The sequence below is a fragment of the Mobula hypostoma genome, chromosome 4 (assembly GCF_963921235.1).
Source record: "Mobula hypostoma chromosome 4, sMobHyp1.1, whole genome shotgun sequence".
In the NCBI taxonomy this organism is placed as follows: domain Eukaryota; kingdom Metazoa; phylum Chordata; class Chondrichthyes; order Myliobatiformes; family Myliobatidae; genus Mobula; species Mobula hypostoma.
In genome coordinates this window covers 82,599,078-82,621,436 of record NC_086100.1, presented here as the reverse complement: position 1 = coordinate 82,621,436, position 22,359 = coordinate 82,599,078, and the positions used below count along the sequence as shown (strand labels likewise).

Genomic DNA, 22,359 nt, shown 5'->3' with positions numbered 1-22,359 from the left:
ATAAGATGTTGGTGAGAACTAATTTGGAGTATTGTGTGCAGTTTTGGTCACCTACCTACAGGAAAGATGTAAATAAGGTTGAAAGAATACAGAGAAAATTTACAAGGATGTTGCTGGGTCTGAAGGACCTGAGTTATAAGGAAAGATTGAATAGGTCAGGACATTATTCCTTGGAACATAGAAGACTGACAGGAGATTTGATAGTGGTATACAAAATTATGAGGGGTATAAATAGAGTAAATGCAAGCAGGCTTTTTTCACTGAAGTTGGCTGGGACTACAACCAGAGGTCATGGGTTAAGAGTGAAATGTGAAGTTTAAGGAGAACATGAGGGGAAACTCCTTCATTCAGAGGGTAGTGAGAGTGTGGAATGAGCTTTCAGCAAGTGGTGCATGCAAGCTAAATTTCAAACTTTAAGAGAAGATTGGATAGGTACATGGATAGTAGGGGTATGGAGGGCTATGATCCTGGTGCAGGTCACTGGGAGTAGGAAGATTAAATGGTTTGGCATGGACTAGATGGGCCAAAGGATATGTTTCTGAGCTGAACATTTCAATGACTTTATGACGCTAAAAGATGAAATGAGGCTGCTCTGGCAGACAAGATGAAGGAGAATCCAAAGCGTTTCTATAGGTATATTAAAACAAAAGAATAGCAAGGGACAAAATCAGTCCTCTTGAAGATCGTCTATGCATGAATCTCCAAGAGATGATGGAGATCTTAAATTAATTTTTTCATCTGTATTTATTCCAAAGACAGACAGAGAGAGTATAGAACTGAGGCAAAAGTGTAGTGAGGTCATGGACCATGTCCAGATACAGAAGAGGAGGTGCTGGCTGCACTGAGATAAATCCCAGGGCCTGACAACGTGGCTTGTGGGAGGCTAGTGCAGAAATTGTGAGGCCCAGGCAGAGATGTTTAAAATGTCCTTAGCCATGTGTGAGGTGTCAGCGGTCTTAAGGATAGATAATGTTTTTTCTGTTGTTTAAGAAAGGCTCTATTAATAAACTGGGAATTATAGGCCAGTGAGCCTGACGTCAATCATAGGTAAAACAATGGAAGATATTCTAAGGGATAGGATATACAAGTATTTGCACAGACAGGGCTTGATTAAGGATAATCAACATGGCTTTGTGTGTTTTAGCTCATGTTTAATCAATCTTATACAGCCTTTAAGAAGGTTACTGAAAAGGCTGGTGAAAAAAAAGATGGTAGACATCGCCTACATAGATTTTAACAAGGTCATTGACAAAGTCCTGCATGGGAGACTGGTCGAGAAAATTAAGTTGCTTGGCATTCAGGCTGAAGTAGTCAACTGGATCCGACATTGGCTTAGCAGGAGAAACCAGAGAGTGGTTGTAGATGGTTTGTCTCTTTGACTGTTGGCCTGTTATTAGTGGCTTGCCACAAGGATTGGTGCAGGCTCTGATATTGTTTATCATCTATATTCATAACTTAGATGATAATGTGGTAAACTGAATCAGCAGATTAGTGGATGACACCAAGTCTGGGGATGTGGTGGACAGCAAGGAAGGCTATCAAAGTTTGCAGCGTGATCTGGACTAGCTGGGGAAAGGTGCTTAAAGATGACACACAGAATTTAATGCAGACTGAGGCAAGAGAGGTGGTGTGAGATATTGTACTTTGGGAGAATAAACCATGGTAAGACAGTGAATGATAGAATACTAAAGTGTGCTAATTTGGATACAGATCCATAATTCTTCAAAAGTGGAATTACAGGTAGATAGGGTGCTTTGGGCATATTGGCCTTCATAAATTAGGGCAATTAATACAGAAGTTGAGATGTTATGTTGAAGTTGTGGGAGAGGCCAAATTTAGAGCACCAAGTGTAATCTTGGTCACCCACCTACAGGAAAATATCAGTAAGCCTGAAAGAGTGCAGAGAAAGTTTACAAGGATGTTGCCAGGACTTGAGGACTGAGTTATAGGAAGAAGTTGAATAGTTTAGGACTTTTATTCCCTGGAGTGCAGGAGAATCAGGGGAGACCTTAGAGAGGGATACAAGAAAGGAATTTCTTCATTCATTGAGTGAGGTGAGTGTGGAATAGCTGCCAGTGAAAGTGGTAGATATGGGTTCAATTGTAATATTTAAGAAAAGTTTGGATAGATACATGGATAATAGAGATTTGTAGGGATATGGTTTGGATGGAAGTAGATGGGACTAGCTAGTGGATCAGGTTAGCATGGACTGGATGGTATGAAGGGCCTGTTTTTCTGCTATAGTACTCGATGACTCGATGCCTCAACGGTAGAATTGCAGGGATCAGTGCAGATTACTGTCCAAATATTCATTTTCTGGCATCATGGAAAATACTTAAATATAAGGTACATATTCAGAATGCGATCATGTAGTTGCAGCTACATATAAAAGCAAACATTGTATTAGTAGTGCCTTTCCAGCCTTTACAATGGAGTAGTATTATGCTGATGAAAAGGATTATGCCACTCACGCAGAGCCCTTGTTGCAGTTACATACTGGATAAATACAGTCTGGTTTCTACTGGGGTAGAGCAGTGCCGCCTCCCTCTGTCAAAAAATGCTACATTTTGCACATACCCCTGATAGCCAAATCTTTACTGAAAGACAACTCATTATACATCACCTTTTTCAACTAGCTCAGACAATTAGATGAACATGAAAGTCTAGCCTATTCCTATTTCTCCTGTTCTGAATGTAATATTCCTAGCAAACTTCTCTGAAAAGAATTAGAATTAGCAGTGGCTGGGTATTGTGGTATTCCAAATGAAATGGCATAAATCAGTTCTATTTATTGATCGCAAGTTTATGTAGGTTTTCTGAATGGAAAGTTAACATGGGAGTTCAATGTTTATTGTTTATTCAGATCATTAAAGGGCAGATAGTGCAGTTTGAAATTCTTGAAAAATCTAACTGCAGCTTGGCTGACAACATGAAGAACCTGCAGGAAATACTTGGCTTTCTGATACAAATCTGAGGACAAAACTAAGGCCATTTAATAACTTTAACTTCCTTTGATAGCAACTTTTTGATCCTCGATGGTTCATGTGATGATCATAAAGCTTAGCTAAGTCTTTCCAAGATGTTGATGTTGTGGCAATGAAGTAACAACAACACATTTTTAAGTCATCAAAGTATGTCTGGGAATGGTGGTATTCTTTGTCCAAAGTGCCCTTACTCTTCAGAGTAGCAGAGGTTGTGGGTTTGGGAGTTAAATTAATGAAGCCTTGATGGGTTACTACAATACATTTTCTAACATTAAGCCGTGCAGCCATAATGTGTCAGTGGTGAAAGCAATGAATGTTCAGGGTAGCTGGTGACTGGATGGTGTGTTCTGTATGTTCAACGTTTTTGGAACTGCTGTCAACCACGTAACTGTAATCTATTTAGTCAGCCGGCTCTGACCTACATTGCTCACCATAGATTCCAGTAGTTCATGTTTGGAGATTTGTTGATGGTAGTGTCATCAAAAGTTACCTGTGAAGTGGTTAGATGGCCTTTTGCTGGAAATACTCATAATCTAGTACTTGAATGGTGCAAATGTTGCCTGGATTGGGAAGCATGTCTTATGAAAACAGGTTGAGTGAACTTGGCCTTTTCTCCTTGGAGCGACGGAGGATGAGAGATGACCCAATAGAGGTGTATAAGATGATGAGAGGCATTGATTGCGTGGATAGTCAGAGGCTTTATCCCAGGGCTGAAATGGCTGCTACAGGAGGGCACAGGTTTAAGGTGCTTGGGGAGTAGGTACAGAGGAGATGTCAGGGGTAGGTTTTTTACGCAGAGAGTGGTGAGTGTGTGGAATGGGAACAGTAGTGGAGGCGGATACGATAGGGTCTTTTAAGAGATTTTTGGATAGGTACATGGAGCTTAGAAAAATAGAGGGCTATGGGTAACCCTAGTAATTTCTAAGATAGGAACATGTTCGGCACAACTTCGTGGGCCGAAGGGCCTGTATTGTGCTGTAGGTTTTCTATGTTTCTAATATTATTTGCCACTTATCAGCACATATGCCAGTTAGGTTCTGATTTGCAGCATGTAGTGCAGACTGTTTTAATATTGGAGGTGTAAATGAAGCTGACCATTTGCAAGTAACCCCACTTCTGACATGATAGTAAAGAATGCTATTGAAAAAGTTGAAGAACTTCACTGAACTTCGAATGCTAACTCATGGAACTTCTGCAATATTATCAGTGACTTAAATTATAGGTTTCCCATGACTACTTCGTTATAGATATGACCCCAATCATTGGACTGTTTCCCATTGACTCCTGTTTCCATATTCTGTAAATTGCTACCTTGATAGCAAGTGTAGCCTCTCTCACCATGCCTCTGGAATTTACCCCTTACAGTGCCGTGTCTGCACCAAACCTAATATGCGATCTGTAACTGGGAACCCAACCCTAAAATCTAGGCAAACAGAGCATCTCCAAAATATTTTTGCAGAATAACCATGGTTTGTATCAATAACCTCCCATCACTTTGCTGATGCTTGAAAGCAGACTGATGGGATTGTAACTGGCCAAACAGGTCTTGTCTTAGTCTTTGGAGACTGGATATATGTGGGAAATTTTCCATATTATCAGATGGCTGCCTACAGCTGCACAGAAACAGACCCTTGAACTGTTTTTAGACCATAGCTTAAGCAATAAAACCAGATACTCTCAAGACCCTAGTTTTTGCTGTATTTAGTATGTGCAACCCCATTGTTTTTGATATCTTGCAGGGTGAATTAAAGTGCCAAGAATAAGGTGTGAGATTCTGGGAAATGGAAGATGCCAAGATAAATTATTTATCTGATACTTCTGGCTGAAGGTGATTAAAAGTGCATCAACTCTGTTCTGTCTTTTCAACTTGTAATGGGCTCTACTACTATTGATGATGAGGTCATTCATGAAGTGTCCCCTGCAGTTATTTAATTCCTCACCAATATGTAAATTGAGTCTGACAGGGCCACTCGACTTTAATTGGTCAATTAGATACGGGATAACTTAGCTATGCTTACAGTACTGTAGTTTCTGTACTTTAATCATATATACACTCAGTGGCCACTTTATTTGCGACACCAGCAAAGCTACTTGTCAATGTAAATACCTAGCTAGCCAATCATGTGGCAGCAACTCAAAGCATGCAGACATGGTCAAGAGCCTCAATTGTTGTTCAGACCAAACATCAGAATGGGGAAATAATATGATCCAAGCGACTTTAAGTGTGGAATGATTATTGGTGTCAGATGGGGTGGTTTGAATATCTCAGAAACTGCTGATCTCCTGGGATTTTCATGCACAACATTTTCTATAATTTACAGAGATTGGTGCGTTAAACAAAAAACATGATGTGAGCAGCAGTTCTGTGAGTGAAAATTCCTCATTATTGAGGAAGGTTAGACGAGAATGGCTAGACTGATATAAGCTGAGAAGGCAACAGTAATTCAAATAACTACACATTTCAACAGTGGTGTGCACAGAGCACATCTGAACACACAATGGATGAGCTCCAGCAGTGGGTTCCATTCATGCACTGACTTTAGTTCCATATTGTAGCTTCTCTAAAGGCTCTGCACTACTCGGTGCTGTATTCCTCACTTAACCGCATTTGGTGCACTGACCAGAAGGCAACATTTTTACAGTGTGTCAAACAGCAAAGTTCAAGAATGTTGTCAAATGTAATTCTGAACTTGCTGAAGACCCATAGTATTTCACTGATGGGTTGTTTTTAATTGCTGTACTTGTCCTGAATTTATCCCATTCAGTGTAGTGCAGCACCCCATAGAATAATGTATCTGCTGAATATGAAAATACTATTACAAATTGTGATTATCCTTAATAATAACGTCATGGATGAACACACCTGCAATGACTGGTAGAATAGGTTAGGAAGAAGGCCTGTTACAATTCCTGTTCTGGGTGTGACAGGTATATTGAGAAATACTAACACGTTGTACAAAAATACTGCACAAATCTTTTTGATAGAGAATTGCAACTATGCACAAGTAAAACATAGCAAATACTATACTTCTAATACATACACATACAGTATAAATGTTAGGTTGCTTCTGATCAGTACAGTTCTACATATGGTAAACTGGGCTGTGAATAGAGTGTTGTGTGCAGTTCTGCACTACAGGAAGGATATAAATAAGCCAGAGAATATTCACAGGGATGCTGCCTCAAAGCGAGGGGTGCAGTTATAAAGAGACCTGGATAAGTTGTCTTCTCTCTGGTGCGAAGGAGGCTGGAGGTTGATTTTGCAGAGGTTTATAAAATGATTAGTGGCATAGATGGGGTAGATAGTCACTTTTCCATGTAGGGGAGTCTAAAACTGGAGGGCACAGGTTTGAGGTGAGAGGAAATAGGTTTAAGGGAGATTAGAGAGGCAAGTTTTTACCAAAGAGGGTCACAGGTACTTTGAATGAGCTGTACCAGGATGTGGTAGAAGTGGATACAATTACAGAGTTAATGATATTTGGACAGGTACATGGACAATGAGGGTTTGGAGGGAAATAGGCTTAAGGCAGGCAAGAGGGATCAGCATGGATAGGCATCCTTTTCAGCATGCACGTGTTGTGCTGAAGGGCTGGTTTCCACACTGTATCACCATATGAATCTCTGAGTGATCCTGTATCAAATTAAGCATTTTTGTTACAAAACATTGACTGCAAATCTACCCAGATATGAGATTAGACAATGATTAGAGTTTAATATTGAAAAATATTAACCAACCAAAGGGGAAAAGAAGTGTTTGAAATACCCAAGAAGCTTGGCAGCAACTGACATCACATCAGATAGATAATAATAAAAAAAAATCAATTTTTTTTTATTGTGCAAAAGGCCTAGGAATAAACTGCAGTCCTAGTACTTACCTTGGCTCCTAGATACAATAGAGATAATCAACTTGCCTTCAAGGAGCAGTACAGAAAGTTGGTTTGACTCCTGCACTTAGACTGGAATTCAATTTAGATTAGGTGCCCTTTCAAATGATTGTTTGTCCCTTCATACCAATAAAATTGTTGCTGCCTCTAGTACCATTTTTGAAATTCCCTCTAATAATTGTGTCCTCCTTCCTTTCATCATTTTTTTTTGTTTAGTCTCAGCTTGTTTTTTTTGTCTAAAGCTGTTTGAGCATATAGAAAACCGTAGTGCATGAATTGCTCTGGCATTTCCTAATTGTAATTTTCTTGTCCCTTTTCCTATCATTTACAAATTTCTTTAGAAGTTATAGATTCAATGCATCTTTCAACTGATGTGATCTCAGCCCACACAGAAAGTTAATGCTGGAAGACAGTAAGGATAAGCCCAGGCTATATTAGTTAGTCATTCATGCAGAAGTGAGAATGTCACGCAGTACCTTCAGATCTCGCCTCTCCAGATGCAAGAGCTCTGAACCACGGATGTCATGTCCGATGAAGATGTCCCTGTATTCGAACAGGCTAAGATGCTCTAACCAGGCCGCCACCTCCTCAGTACCCCACTGATGCACTGTGGGAAAGCGAAGAGCAGCGCGACCTTCAGTACCCACAATCCCAAAGGCAAAGAGAAATGCATAACCATCACCCATTAGCAATAAAGAGGCCCACAGAAATTTCAGAGAGCGGAGAGTTAATCTCTTAAGAAGAATTTCAAGAGATCAGTAAACATGCAATCCAATCTGGTAACTGACACAGTTGCTGAAATAAAATAAATGCTTTTAAGTGGGAAGCTCCAGGCCACAGTATCAAATTGATAAAAATAACAGCTTTGCCTCCAACCTGACTATAATCCTGCTGGACAAAGAAAAATAGTGTTGACATAAGAATCATATGACATTTCACCAAGATACTGAAAGCAATAACACCCCGGATACACAGAAGAGACTGCGGTTGCTGGAAATGTGGATCAACACACACGAAACTCTGGAGGAAGTCAGCAGATCAGGCAGCATTTATGAAGGTAAATGAACAGTTGACTTTTTGGGCCTGGACCCTTCCTATTGAAGGCCTGAAACGTCGACCACTTATTACCCTCTAGAGATACTAACTGAACTGCTGAGTTCCTCCAGCATTTTGTGTGTGTTTAAGCAAAAGATCCAATGTATAACCTATGATCTGTCCTGAGTTAGCAACAGAGTTGAAGAACTTCATTTGTCAAGTATGCCACTGATTCATTTGATATACGGAAGAAGCCGTTTACTGTTCCCATTTCATTGGACCTAGGAGTTTCTGAATGAATTTTGGGTGAAGAAAGAAATGGTTTAGCTTTGTTGGACTTCCCCACAGGTGTAGCGATCAGGGAGACTGGAGGTCTCACAGATCTCCTGCATCTTGCATGAGGAGCACGCCACTGACCTTGGACCTATTCTCACTACTCTAGCTAGACATTAATGGACAAAGAAAGTGAAACTTGACGGAAACCTCAACCTAACATCTGCCTCTTCTCACTGAACTTCTTAAGAGTTTCTCCTTCTAACTCTGTCCACTCCCACAATGGTTCCTCTACATAAATCCAACTTTTTTTTAAATTGGCCCTTGCCAAGTACCTGTTAACCCAAATGACCTCCATGTCCACTGAAAGTCTGATAGACCCCACTCAGTTTTAAAATCTGGAACTTAAACTGCACAAGTGACTGTCTTCACAATTTCAATCTCCGCAGAATTCCTGTCTCTCTCTAAGAATTCTGTATCTAAGAACAGAATTAAGGATTTTCTCAATCCTGGCTGAACACAGGGGCATGCAGAAGTTTGGGCACTCCTGGTCAAAATTTCTGTTACTGTGAATAGTTAAGTGAGTAGAAGATGAACTGATCTCCAAAAGTCATAGAGTTAAAGATGAAACATTCTTTTCAACATTTTAACCAAAATTGGTGAATTATTTTTGTTTTGTAGAATTTTAGAGTGAAAAAAAGGAAAGGAGCATCATGCAAAAGTCTGGGCACCCCAAGAGATTTGAGCTCTCAGATAACTTTTACCAAGGTCTCAGGCCTTAATTAGCTTGTTAGGGCTATGGCTTGTTCACAGTCATCGTTAGGAAAGGCCAGGTTATGCAAATTTTAAAGCTTTATAAATACCCTGACTCCTCAAACCTTGTCCCAAAAATCAGCAGCCATGGGCTCCTCTAAACAGCTGCCTAGCACTCTGAAAATTAAAATAAATGATGCCCACAAAGCAGGAGAAGGCTATAAGAAGATAGCAAAGCGTTTTCAGGTAGCCGTTTCCTCAGTTCGTAATGTAATTTAGAAATGGCAGTTAACAGGAACAGTGGAGGTCAAGTTGAGGTCTGGAAGACCAAGAAAACTTTCCGGGAGAACTGCTCGTAGGATTGCTAGAAAGGCAAGTCAAAACCCCCATTTGACTGCAAAAGTCCTTCAGGAAGGTTTAGCAGATTCTGGAGTGGTGGTGCCCTGTTCTACTGTGCAGCGACACCCGCACAAATATGACCTTCATGGAAGAGTCATCAGAAGAAAACCTTTCCTGCGTCCTCACCACAAAATTCAGCATCAGAAGTTTGCAAAGGAACATCTAAACAAGCCTGATGCATTTTGGAAACAAGTCCTGTGGACTGATGAAGTTAAAATAGAACTTTTTGGCAGCAATGAGCAAAGGTATGTTTGGAGAAAATAAGGGTGCAGAATTTCATGAAAAGAATGCCTCTCCAACTGTTAGCACATGGGTGGATTGATCATGCTTTGGGCTTGTGTTGCAGCCAATGGCACGGGAAACATCTCACTGGTAGAGGGAAGAATGAATTCAATTAAATACCTGCAAATTCTGGAAGCAAACATCACAGCGTCTGTAAAAAAACTGAAGATGAAAAGAGGATGGCTTCTACAACAGGATAATGATCCTAAACACACTTCAAAATCCACAATGAACTACCTCAAGAGGCACAAGCTGAAGGTTTTGCCATGGCCCTCACAGTCCCCTGACCTAAATATCATCGAAAATCTGTGGATAGACCTCCAAAGAGAAGTGCATGCAAGACGGCCCAAGAATCTCACAGAACTAGAAGCCTTTGGCAAGGAAGAATGGGTGAAAATCCCCCAAACAAGAATTGAAATACGACAGAAAGCGTTTACAAGCTGTGATACTTGCCAAAGGGGGTGTTACTAAGTACTGACCATGCAGGGTGCCCAAACTTTTGCTTCGGGCCCTTATCTTTTTTTGTTATTTTGAAACTGTAAAAGATGGAAATAAAAAAGTAATCTTGCTTAAAATATTAAAGAAATGTGTCATCTTTAACTTTATGCCTTTTGGAAATCAGGTCATCTTTTACTCGCTTAGCTATTCACAGTAACAGAAATTTTGACCGGGGTGCCCAAACTTCTGCATGCCACTGTATATTAAAGTCATTGAGATAGTGAACACTTAGTTATTAAATTCCCTCTGGATTATCTAAACACAAATAGGTACTATTTGTTACAAACACAAATCCTGATAAACGGCATGCCTTCTACTTCACTATTTCAATTGATGATTGTAAATTAATCTACAAACATATCACTGGAAATTCTACCTGGGTGCCCCTTACCAGAACATCTATGATGCTGTCATAAGGCATCAAATTGCGAGAAGACAAAGGCAGAAGGGCAGTCATTTCCTTGAATGCCCCTTGCCTTAGTCAGACAGCTAACATTAAAATGGACCATTGGAAAATGCCAACCAATTATCAAAGATGGTGCAAAACAGTAAAACACGGGTAACATTCTGAACTTGAATCTCTCTTGGCATGACTGAAAAACACATATGCAAAGGGGATGATAATGACAAAACACATGGAAGTAAATGAGATTCAGAATTCACATACACACCTGGCAAACCCAAATTCCCTCTGGTTTCCTTATTTTTGTTATTTTTCTCTTTTTTTAACTTTGACACAAGACGGAACTTGGCACTACGAGTCCGTTTGGAATATTCCAACAATTGCCCCTGGAAGAACACGTGAAGAGAAAAGCAGCAATAACTTTCAGTTTATTAGACATGGAAGGAAGTACCCACATACATATGCTATTGACATCAGGGTCAAGTTGGGAAGCAGATTTTTGTCTAAACAAGCCTTGGCCTTTGATATAGATTAAATAGTCTTCGCCTAACTAACACCAGCAAATGCTTTCTTACACTTGTTCACCCAACCCCAGTTTAGCACTTTCAGGAGGGAAAAAAAATAGAAAAGCAACAAAGTTTTAGGTTACCTACTGAACACATTCTATAAATCAACAATTCAGTAAAACACTTTGTTTGCTTCTGAGCCTACCTCGTCATCGCTTGGTTCGATAAGTTGACACAACCAGGGAATTTCTGCCAGCTTGCGAAGCTGAAGGTCCACATTAGCCAGAGCCCCAGTGAGCTCATCTTTCTGAGGGGGATCTAACTGCTGTACCCAGAAAAGAAAAACATAGAGCAGCATGCTCAGTAATAATTAGAAAACAAAAACAAATGCTAGCCTTTAACATGGAATTGTATTCTTTTTTTCACATTTTCTCTTTTCCCTTTTGTATTGTACCATGACCAGAAATAATTAATCAAATATCTTTACCTTCTGGGTTTCAGTATCATCACCAAGGAGTACTGCAGGCTAACTACCTTTGTAAGCCTAGCTGGCTGTCATGAACGTGAAATAGCTACCAAACCATTTACTTACAAACTCAGTAATCCAATCTGTAACACACTATAAAACCCTGATTTATCTTAGAAACACATAAGAGAATTTACAATGTCTTCATAACATTGCACTAAAACGTTAGCTCATTTATTTGTAACTGAGTCTTTGTTACACTGGCTGCTGAGGTGTCTAAAATAGCTTCTTTGTATGTTATATAAAATGGATTTTCTGTAATAATAACTGCGATGTAAGGAGTAGTCTCTCTCCCTGCTTGTTTAGGTTATATTATTGAAAAGGGAGGGAACAAACCAACGAGTGTCCATGTTATTCTTTCTGTGGGTGATATTGTCTCATATGGCTGGGAACCATGTGGTTTGGTGGGTTTTTCGGGAGAACCGAAGAGGAAGGACGTGCTGGACGTGCTCTGGTCGACCACCGTGGTTGGTCCCAGGTGGCAGGTCATGGGGATCGGAGGTGATCACATGGTGGAAAGAAGACCCCGTTAATTGAGCTCCAATGGTTGTGCACGAAGTGGTTGTTTGGTGCCTTTTACTTTTCTTTTACATTGTATAAAATATAAATTCCTTCTATATCGTATTTGTGAAGTAGGATGTCGTGCACAATCCTGATTTGATGGGGACAGCCGTGAGAAGCACGCAGGAACATCTGGAGAAACTTCTGAAATGCCCACTTGACTGCCGCTGCTACTGTACGATCAAGAATCTCCGGAGGGGAAGGCCCCAAATCCTCGGCTTTGCCTATTGCCTGTTGCTAGGGTCGAAGCGCTCGGCAGAGATGGTGCTCGGTGTCGGAGGGCTGGTCAGAGGCTCGAAGTTTTCGGACGGACTCAAGAGTCGGCTGTGGTCGGGGTGCTCCCAGGGTGCTGCATCGGCAAGTTTGCAGTGCTGGAAGCTCATGGCAGGAAGAGAGTTTTTCTTCCTTCTACCGTCTGCGTGAGATGATGGGACTTTCGAGAGACTTTGAGATTTTTTTTACCGTGCCCATAGTCTGTTCTTCTATCAAATTATGGTATTGCTTTGCACTGTTGTAACTATATGTTATAATTATGTGGTTTTTGTCAGTTTTTTTAGTCTTGGTTTGTTTTGTGTTTCTGTGATATCATTCTGGAGGAACAAATTGTATCATTTCCTAATGCATGCATTACTAATTGACAATAAAAGAGGACTGCATGAACTCATAATCTAATCTAATAATCTAGTCTATCTCTATTCATTACATAGTTCCAGTAAGATCTACAAATTGTAATCTGTAAATCGTACACTGTGTGCTGCCTGATATTTGAGGAGTGAGTTTGAACCAGGGTGCATTACACAGCAACTACGCAAAACTTGAGACACGGTTTGGCGGGCAGACGGGGTTTCCCCTAGACAAACATGAGCCGATAGCCCTGAGCGTTACATATTCCATGTCAAGTAGAATTGAACAGAACGGTACCAAAGGAACAGGCCCCTTGGCCCACAATGCCTGTGCTGATCATATTATTTCAAATTAAAGTTCAAACTTCAAAGTACATTATACATTGTCTAATATCATCTATCTGCACATGGTCTACAGTGCTTATAAAAAGTATTGACCCTCCTTGGAAGTTTTCATGTTTTATTGTTTTACAACATTGAATCAGAATGGATTGAATTTGGCTTTTTTGACACTGATCAACAGTCAAAGAGAAAACAAATTTCTACAAATTGGTCTAAAATTATTACAATTATTAAGTACAAAATAATTGAGTGCATAATTACTCACATCCTTCAAGTCAGTATTTAGTAGATGCACCTTTGGCAGCAATTACAGCCTTGAGTCAGTCTCTACCAGCTTTGCACATCAGAGCACTGCAATTTTTCCCCACTTTTCTTTACAAAACTGCTCAAGCTCTGTCAGATTGCATGGGGATCATGAGTGGACAGCCTTTTTCAATCCAGCCAAAAACTTTCAACTGAATTGAGTTATGGACTCTCTGACTTGGCCACTCCAGGACATTAACTTTGTTGCTTTTAAGCCATTCCTGTGTAGCTTTGGCTATATGTTTTGGGTCATTGTCTTGCTGCAAAACAAATCTTCTCCTGAGTCACAGTTCTCTGATTGACTTAACTCCAAGGAATATTTAGTGACTTGGAAATTTTCTTGTATCTGTCTCCTGACTTGTGCTTTTTAATAACCTTTTTGTGGAGTTGCTTGGAGTGTTCTTTTGTCTTCGTGGTGTAGTTTTTGTTAGGATACTGACTCACTAGCAGTTGGACTACAATCATTTGACACACCTTGACTGCACACAGGTCTCCAAAAACAGATCTCCATTTAAGTAATTACATGCCTTCTAAAACCAATTGGCTGCACCAGTGATGATTGATGTGTCATATTAAAGGGGATGAATACTTATGCAATCAATTATTTTGTGTTTTATATTTGTAATTAATTTAGATCACTTTGTAGAAATCTGTTTTCACTTTGACATGAAAGAGTCTTTTTCTGTTGATCAGTCTCAAAAAATGCCAAGTTATATCCACTGTGATTCAATGTTGTAAAACAATAAAACAGAAAAACGTCAGGGTTGGGGAGGAGAAATATTTCTTATAGGCACTGTATATTGCTGCATCCCCTGCCTGCTGAATTCCTCCTAAACATCACTATCATGTCAGCTTCCACCACTGCGTTCCAGGCACCTTCCCCCATCTGTTTAAAAGAGAACGCTCCTCTTAAATCTCCTTTCAACTTCAGCTCTCTCACCTTAAATCCATTTTCTCCCTGAGGAAAAGGCTACCTATTCTATCTACACCTCTCATGATTTTATATACATCTAACATGCTACTCTTCAGCCTCTAATTTTCCAGATAAGACATTCTATGTTTGTGCAGAAAACACACAAAATGCTGGAGCAATTCAGTAGGTCACGCTGAATGGCAATGAGTAAGCAATCGATGTTTTGACCTTTCATCAGGACTGGAATGCAAGGGGGAGGAAGGCCAAATAAGAAGGTGAAGGAGGGGAAGGAGATAGGTCAAACCAGGTGGGTGGGGGGGGGGGCTGAAGTAAAGCTGGGAAGTGATAGCTGGAAAAGGTAAAGGGCTGGAGAAGAAGGAATCTGATATAAAGGAGGGTAGACCATGGGGAAAAAGGAAGTAGGAGGGCACCAGGGCGAGATTATAGACAGGTGAGGAGAAGAGGTAAGAGGGGGGCCAGAGCGGGGAATTGAAGAAGAGGGAAGGGGTGGGGAGAAAGTTGTCAGCAGTTGGCGAGATGAGTGGCTGTAGAGGAGGCCATGGACTGACATATCAGAATGGAAATGGGGATAGGAATTAAAATGGTTTACCTCAAGGAGATGTATATAAAATCACGAGCTGGAGTGAAGGTGCTCAACAAAATGGTTTCCCAATCTATGTTGGGTCTCCCCAATATTGAGGAGGCCACATTGGAAGCCCTGGACACAGTAGATGATTCCAACAGATTCGCAGGTGAAGTGTTGCCTCATCTAGAAGTCCTGTCTGGGGACTTGAATGGAGGTGAAGGAGCAGGTGAATGGGCAGGCGGAGCACTTCTTCCGCTTGCAGGGATATGTGCCAGGAAGGATATGTGGGGAGGGACGAATGGACAAGGGAATCATTGGAGGGAGCAATCCCTGCAGAAAATGGAGAGCGAGGGTGGGGGGGGAGAGGTAAAGGTGTATTTAGTGCTTGGGTCCTGTTCAAGATGGCAGAAGTTGCAGAGAAACCATGTTTGTCCACCTGGTGAAGCTTTTCTATAGCCTCCACATCCTTCCATAATGTGGTTTCCAGACCCAAGTACAATACTCCAAATGTAACTAACTTAAGATTTACGTGGCTGCAACATGATTGAATAGAAGTGAGCAGCTTGGATCATTCAATCATTGCTAATAACAAAAGCTACACACAAGCTATAGTGACATTAGACACATTAGTAGCATTAAACACTGTTGATGGACCAGTCTTATATTTTTAGCCAATCCCCTAAGAAAAGGTGGCATTTATTAGCTCTTTAGAACAGAAGGTAAAAGCTTAAGTTTCCACTGTGTACATGCCCTCATTCAAGGCTGTGGTTGCAATAGTGTAGTATTTTGAGAAAGAGGAAAATTAGGCAGCATTCTTGCTTTTAATTAATGCCAAATCATCACTTCTAGACCATGACTTTATTCAGTGGAATACCTACAGATTTGGTCACGACCTCCTAGAGTTGAATTCCTTGCTCACTCGCAGTACTTGGCATCAAACGAAGATAAGTGGACATTTGGAAATAGTATTGGAGGTTGGTAACAATTTTAGAACTGTGACCCAGCAAGGATCACCTTCAGGAATATACCAATAAATAAAAGTACATACAGTATGGAAGGATATGTGCTGGTTAGTCTACAGAACGTTATTAAATTAGATTAAGAATAATTCTTCTCATTTACCAACGGTGATATCATGAGCCACAATGTGATTTTGTACTAAATACTGTTTCACTCAGAATTAGATTTTTTTTTGACAATCATGGGTATACTTACTTATTTAATGTATTTACAGATACAGCATGGAACAGATCCTTCTAATCCAACGAGCTGCACCGTCCAGCAACCCGCATATTCAACCCAAGCCTAATCACAGGACAATTTACAATGATCAATTAAACTACCAACTGGTACTTCTTTGGACTGTAGGAGGAAATTGCAGCCTCTGGAGGAAAGCCACGCGGTCACGGGGAGAACGTACAAACTCCTTACAGGCAGCGGTGGGAATTGAACCTGGGTAGCTGGTACTGTAAAGTGTTGTGCTAACCACTTTGCTACCCTGCCTCCCCACTTGACACTTTAAATGCTAGAATACTGCTTTGTACACAAATATAACTGATTTAAAAATTATTATTATATGTTGTCCTGTATGTGACAAAATATGTTTTGGTGAAATCATTTATAGAGAGTTGCTCATACCATGTATCTGTTACCTCATATGCAGAGTAAATCTTCCAAACCTTGATCAGACTCTAGTCTGCCTGTGCTCATTCAGTTATATATTATTACTTTTATAGAACAAAATGCTTGAATACTTTCCAGCTAGTAATTTGCTCCAGCATTTCTAATAGTCTTTTATATGTACATTGTCCAAATAGCTCAATTAGACCCCGGTGCTTAAATAACTAGTTTTGCTATTAGATATACAAATTGTTTGAGGCTTCCAATTATACCAGTCTGCCACTTTTTTTAATACCGGAAATATTTCATTTAATTGTGACTCACTTAATTATTCCACATATAAGCACTGGGACTCATTAGTTCCTACTATTTGTGTCTTTGCTTACCAGTGACATTTTGCCTGCTAGTAGAAGCTCTGTCTCATTATGCAGGGCTTTCCCATTGTTGACCATTTCCATCACCAGACTGCAACTCAAGCCCTTTAAGAAAGGAAAACAAGATAAGACAACTTTAAATCCACATGTCTTCCAGTCCACTCAGTAGCAATGACACTTCTCTAACACGCGACTCTTACATTATCTGCAGCTCATACCTTACAGCTCAGGGAATCTTTACACAGTCATGAACAGCTTGCACTTATAAAGCATGCTTTATGTAATAAACATTTGGAGGATCTTTGCAGGGAAGAGCAAGCAAGGTCAGTCAAGGTAACCAAAACCACGGTCAGGCAGAATCTGAACAGGCTTTTTAAATTGGGAATGTTACTAGAAAGAGTAGTTTTGATAGCGATCAGGGTTAAAAGAGACAGTGATGCTTTCCATTGATTAAAAGACAATGTATATTGAGGTGTTGTTATGGGAAATAGGAAGGTGCAGAAGTTATATTAATGAGCTTTGATACAGAACTGGAGAGAGTTGTAGAGACTAAATGAAACTAGGTTCGTTTTAGGGATTTCTAAACATGGTTGAATTTTCCAAACTGAGTCTGCTGGGGATGCTGGCACTAGCATGAGGTTACTCTTCCATATACTAACTGGCTGTGTCCCATAGTCGAGTGGCTGGTTATAACTAGCTAGTCTAGAACCGATGAGGTAATTGGCTTAAACCACGCTACTTCTCAAAGTGAAAACTAATTATTGGACAAAACCTGAGTAAAACCTCAAATCAATACTAGTAACACTTTCAAAACTAAATGATTGATGAATAGGCAGTCTGCAGAGCCAAATCCCAGCAGGCTTTCTGGAATAGGTTTCTACTGAAAAGCGAAAGCTTCTGCAGACACAAGGCCAACTGACAACAGGCTCACTTTCAGCACAGCTAGTTTCTCCCCCAAAAGATGATAGTAGTGAGTAAGCTTTCTCAACTTGCCCAAAACAGCTGCTCCCATTTAACTCATCCTAGTTCCACTTCCTTATAATTGTATCCAAACCTGAATGCAGATCTCGAGAATTGGGCACACTATGCTTAATTATTCCTCATATCGTGTTTGAAAACATCATTCTGGTTTGTGTAGGTTTTGTCATCACTATGAAACAGTTGAACATGTACTATTACAGTGTGAAGCATACAAGGTTGAAAGAGACCAAATGCAGTCTTCATTACCATCTTTGTGGATTGATAGTTTTCACATCAAAACTTAAATGTTTAGTTAATGTTAAAACTTTAATTCAAAGTATTGTCTTCCACGTCTTACAATCCATAGGGCTTTTTGGGCTAACTTAGCTTTCATCTGACAGGTCTTTTTTCCCAATTCTCTACACCACACTCCAGTTCAGTTGGTGGCGGTAATGCACCTTTAAGTTGGAATACCATAAAAAGTCAGAAGAAGAAGCAGATCTAGATAGTCCACCCAGTCTCACTGGTTGTAGATTTGCATTCCCTAGCCCACAGTCATCAGTACCATTTCTTACCTCGGTTGTTTTTGACTTTGCATAAACTTTATCCATTGATTTGGCACTGGCATTTACTGCATGTGCAAGCTCTTGTTCCATTGTATGATGAAGCTGTGCGGTCTCCCGAATCCTGGACAGAGAGAGAAAGGAGGAGGAAGGACATTATAAGGGACAAAAAGAAAAGATGGGGGAAACCAGCTTTTAAAACAATAGTGAAATGGAAGATGGAGGCCCAATGCAAAAAGTTTTTGGAAAACAAAGCCAGTGTAATGTTGAGTAGGCCAACGTTGCTGCTTGATGAAGACAATTTATGAGAGTTAATTCCACTTGGAACAATTTTGCTGTAAGTCAACCAGATATGAAAGTTGACCAGAAAAATGCTCAAAAGTACAATATCACGAATCAAGCTTGTCACTGCCTTATCTTTGGGGGTCCAGTGACATATGTGAAGGAATATTGGATGAAAGCATTATTCCTTTCCCCATGTGACATACAACCTACAATCATTACTGTGTTCTCTATAATAAGCATTTTTAATGATGAACTAAAGACGACCTATACCTAATAAAGCTTTACAGTCTGGCCTGTTTCACTGAACTGAAAGTATGACACCGACCCCAGTATATACACTCAGTGGCCACTTTATTAATTACCTCCTGTACTAATAAAATGGTCACTGAGTGTCTATTTATGGACTTCCTTTGCTGCAGCCCATCCACTTCAAGGTTTGATTGTTGTAATGTGTGGTTAATTGAGTTACTGTTGCTTTCCTGTCAGCTTGAACCAGTCCGGCCATTCTTCTCTGACCTCTCTCATTAACAAGGCATTCTCTCCCACAGAACTGCTGCTCACTGGATGTTTTTTTCCCTTTTTCGCATCATCACTAGAAATTCTAGAGACTGTTCTGCATGAGAATCCTGTGTGATCAGCAGTTTCTGAGATACTCAAACCACCCTGTCTGGCACCAACAATCATTCCACGGTTAAAGTCACTTAGATCTCATTTCTTCCCCATTCTGAAGTTTAGTCTGAACAACAACTGAACTCCTTGCAACACACACAAAATGCTGGAGGAACTCAGCATGCCAGGCAGCATCAATGGAAAAAAAGTACAGTCGACGTTTCCTTCAGCATTTTGTGTATGTTGCTTGGATTTCCAGCATCTGCAGATTTTCTCTAGTAACTGAACCCCTTGATCATGTCTGCACGCTTTTATGCATTGAGTTGCTGCCAAATGATTGGCTGATTAAATATTTGCATTTATGTGAAGGTGTACAAGTGTACCTAATAAAGTGGCCCCTGAGTGAACAACAAGCAGGCATCTTTAAATCAAGTAACAGGTAACTTATTTATTTAGAGATAGAGTGTGGACCAGGCCTTTCTGGCCCAACAACCTGCACTGCCCAGTAACCCATCTAATTAACCCTACCCGAATCACAGGACAATTTACAATGACCAATTAACTGACGAACCTGTATGTGTTTAGAGTGTGGAGGGAAACTGGGGCACCCAGAGGAAACACATGCATTCATGGACAGGAATTAAAACTCTTTACGGACAGCATCGGGATTGTACTCTGGACTCTGGTGCCCTGAGCTGTAATAGCGTTGTGCTAAACACCACGCTACGGTGGCACTCCAAATGCCTTCTATCCACTTCGATCTAATTCATGGCTTGTTGCACATGCAAAAGTCTTGCAAATTCCATACAGAATCCCACTGCAAATTGCAGATGGATATTAATATAGTTATATATTAATTATATTAATACAGTTCCTCTCTACAATGCACATTTCAATTTGTTGCTTACCGTTCTAACGTTTCTCTTGTACCGCACACTGTCTCAACTTTAGTTGGGTGATGAATTGTTGTAAAGGTTGAAGAGAGGTTCAACCTTTCTTCAATATTCATAGCTGAAGAGTGTATTTCTCCTGCCACAGGGAGCACCATTCATGTTCTAGGACTAGAGTTTTACCCCAGTCTTCTCGAACCATTGCAGAGATCACTCCCAGGATATCTGCAGTTTGACCTGCCCTGCTGTCTATGCTTAAGGATGATGTGTAGTTTAGACAAATGCCTTTGAACCACTTACCGATGGATGAGCGTTCCAGCCGCTCGGCCAAACTGATTGATCTCAGCAGCTTCCTCTTCTGAAACTATCTCAGGCTGCAAGGCAATCTGGGATGACGGACGAGGTAGTTCACACTTTTGTTTATCTTCCCAAGATTTGAGGGTGTTCTCAAAAGCCTGTGGGATGGGCAGACACAAATGAGCTCAAGGTCAATGGCAGATCACCTATCCCAACTCAGGCTTCTACTGATTTGGATTCAATGCCAATCTACCTCCTTTAATTTAAACCTAACAGTTATACGGAATAAAGAGGTGACATCATATGTGATTAAGATATAGTGCATTTGGTTCCAGTGTAGTATTTCTTGAGAAAGACAAATTATGCTCAGAAAATCTTCCGTCTCTGTTGGATGTTGGGGAATTTGCCATACTCTCGACATGCCCTATGTTTATCAAAATGACTAATGTAACAGGAGAATCTTTAGTCAAGGGAATATGTACAACAGCACCTATGCAGTGACTAATCTAACTTTATTTGTACTCTATGGAACTGGTATTAATTGTATAAATATGCAATATACAATATATCATGCTCAATGATCTCATAATTAATAGATCAGATCAAAGCTGTAGTCATGAAACAACTGCAATATCAGTAACAACTTACTTGTCCCACCAGGTGAGTGCTAAAGACATGACCTTGTAAGGGATCTCAGATCCCAAAAAATACATATAAACAAACAAATACAACAGTCTCACATGGAAAGTAAACATTCTGATGTACTGATATGTTATTCCTCCCAATACAGTTTAGCATTAGAGTGGCTTGAAGTTTATGAGCATAATTTCTGGTACAGTTCAGGATTTTTTTTTTGGTTTTTAGCTGTGTTTGGTAAAATTGAACATATTCGTTATTAAAGGAAGTCCAGTCAGAAATGCAACAGATTTTATACTGTTGTGAATTTGAAGTCAGTAATAATAAAACAATCCAAGTCAAAGACATATTAATATTAAAATATATACTGCCTACCTGTTATTTAGTGTAGTGACACTAATACATCAGACCAAGTAATGAAAATTGTAAATAGGCTTTTGTAAACATGCTTAAAGAAAAATGAAATGTTATTTCTGCTTGATTGACATCTACTGCCAAAGTGGGATTTTATAGTGTAAAACAGAACTATTTTACCTCAGGTCTTTCTGGAAATTAATTTGGCTTTCATTCCCAGGCTCCAGACAGTACCTACCCGATCTCTGGTCAACATCTGTGCACGGTTTTTGTGAATGATTTTTATGTAGCCAGGGGGTTGAATCCAAGCTTCCCCATCCACTTGTACTGGGACTCCTTCATCGCCAAGAATTGTAATCTTTACTGAACGACACTAGAAATGGGAAGAAAGTGCATCCTAGTTAAGGAGGCTGATTGAAGTCTAAAAAAAACCCTCTTAATATTTGCCCAACTAACATACACAAAATGCTGGTGGAATGCAGCAGGCTAGGCAACATCTATAGGAAGAAGTACAGTTGATGTTTCGAGCCGAGACCCTCCATCAGGACTAACTGAAAGAAGAGGTAGCAAGAGATTTGAAAGTGGGGGGGGGGGGGGGACCGAAATTTTAGGAGAAGACAGGAGAGGGAGGGATGAAGCTAAGAGCTGGAAAGTTGATTGGCAAAAGGGATACAGTGCTGGAGAAGGGGGAGGACCATGGGATGGGAGGCCTACGGAGAAAGAAAGGGGGAGGGGAGCCCAGTGGAAGATGGAGAGCAGGCAAGGAGTGATTGTGAGAGGGACAGAGAGAGAAAATGGGCCTGAACCCACACAGATGATCGTGGCAGCTCCCTTTCCTTGGAGAATGATGAGCCAACTGTATTATTATAAGTCTAAAATGATATGGTTATTTTATTTTCT

At 40.3% G+C, this 22,359-nt stretch overlaps 1 protein-coding gene across 4 annotated transcripts in view; it reads right to left on the bottom strand.

The window, feature by feature from the left end:
• Positions 1 to 22,359, bottom strand: part of LOC134345423 (diacylglycerol kinase delta-like) — a 185,282-nt gene that overhangs the window by 5,541 nt on the left and 157,382 nt on the right. For 3 of the 4 annotated variants that reach the window (XM_063046054.1, XM_063046056.1, XM_063046057.1), the window contains 7 exons: positions 21,698 to 21,832; positions 20,473 to 20,627; positions 18,401 to 18,512; positions 16,878 to 16,970; positions 11,223 to 11,342; positions 10,780 to 10,897; positions 7,345 to 7,475 (listed from right to left, as the gene is read on the bottom strand). In XM_063046054.1, the coding sequence (XP_062902124.1) occupies positions 7,345 to 7,475; positions 10,780 to 10,897; positions 11,223 to 11,342; positions 16,878 to 16,970; positions 18,401 to 18,512; positions 20,473 to 20,627; positions 21,698 to 21,832 (864 nt within the window). The remainder of the gene's footprint in view (positions 1 to 7,344; positions 7,476 to 10,779; positions 10,898 to 11,222; positions 11,343 to 16,877; positions 16,971 to 18,400; positions 18,513 to 20,472; positions 20,628 to 21,697; positions 21,833 to 22,359) is intronic. The other variant, XM_063046055.1, reaches the window with a different exon arrangement.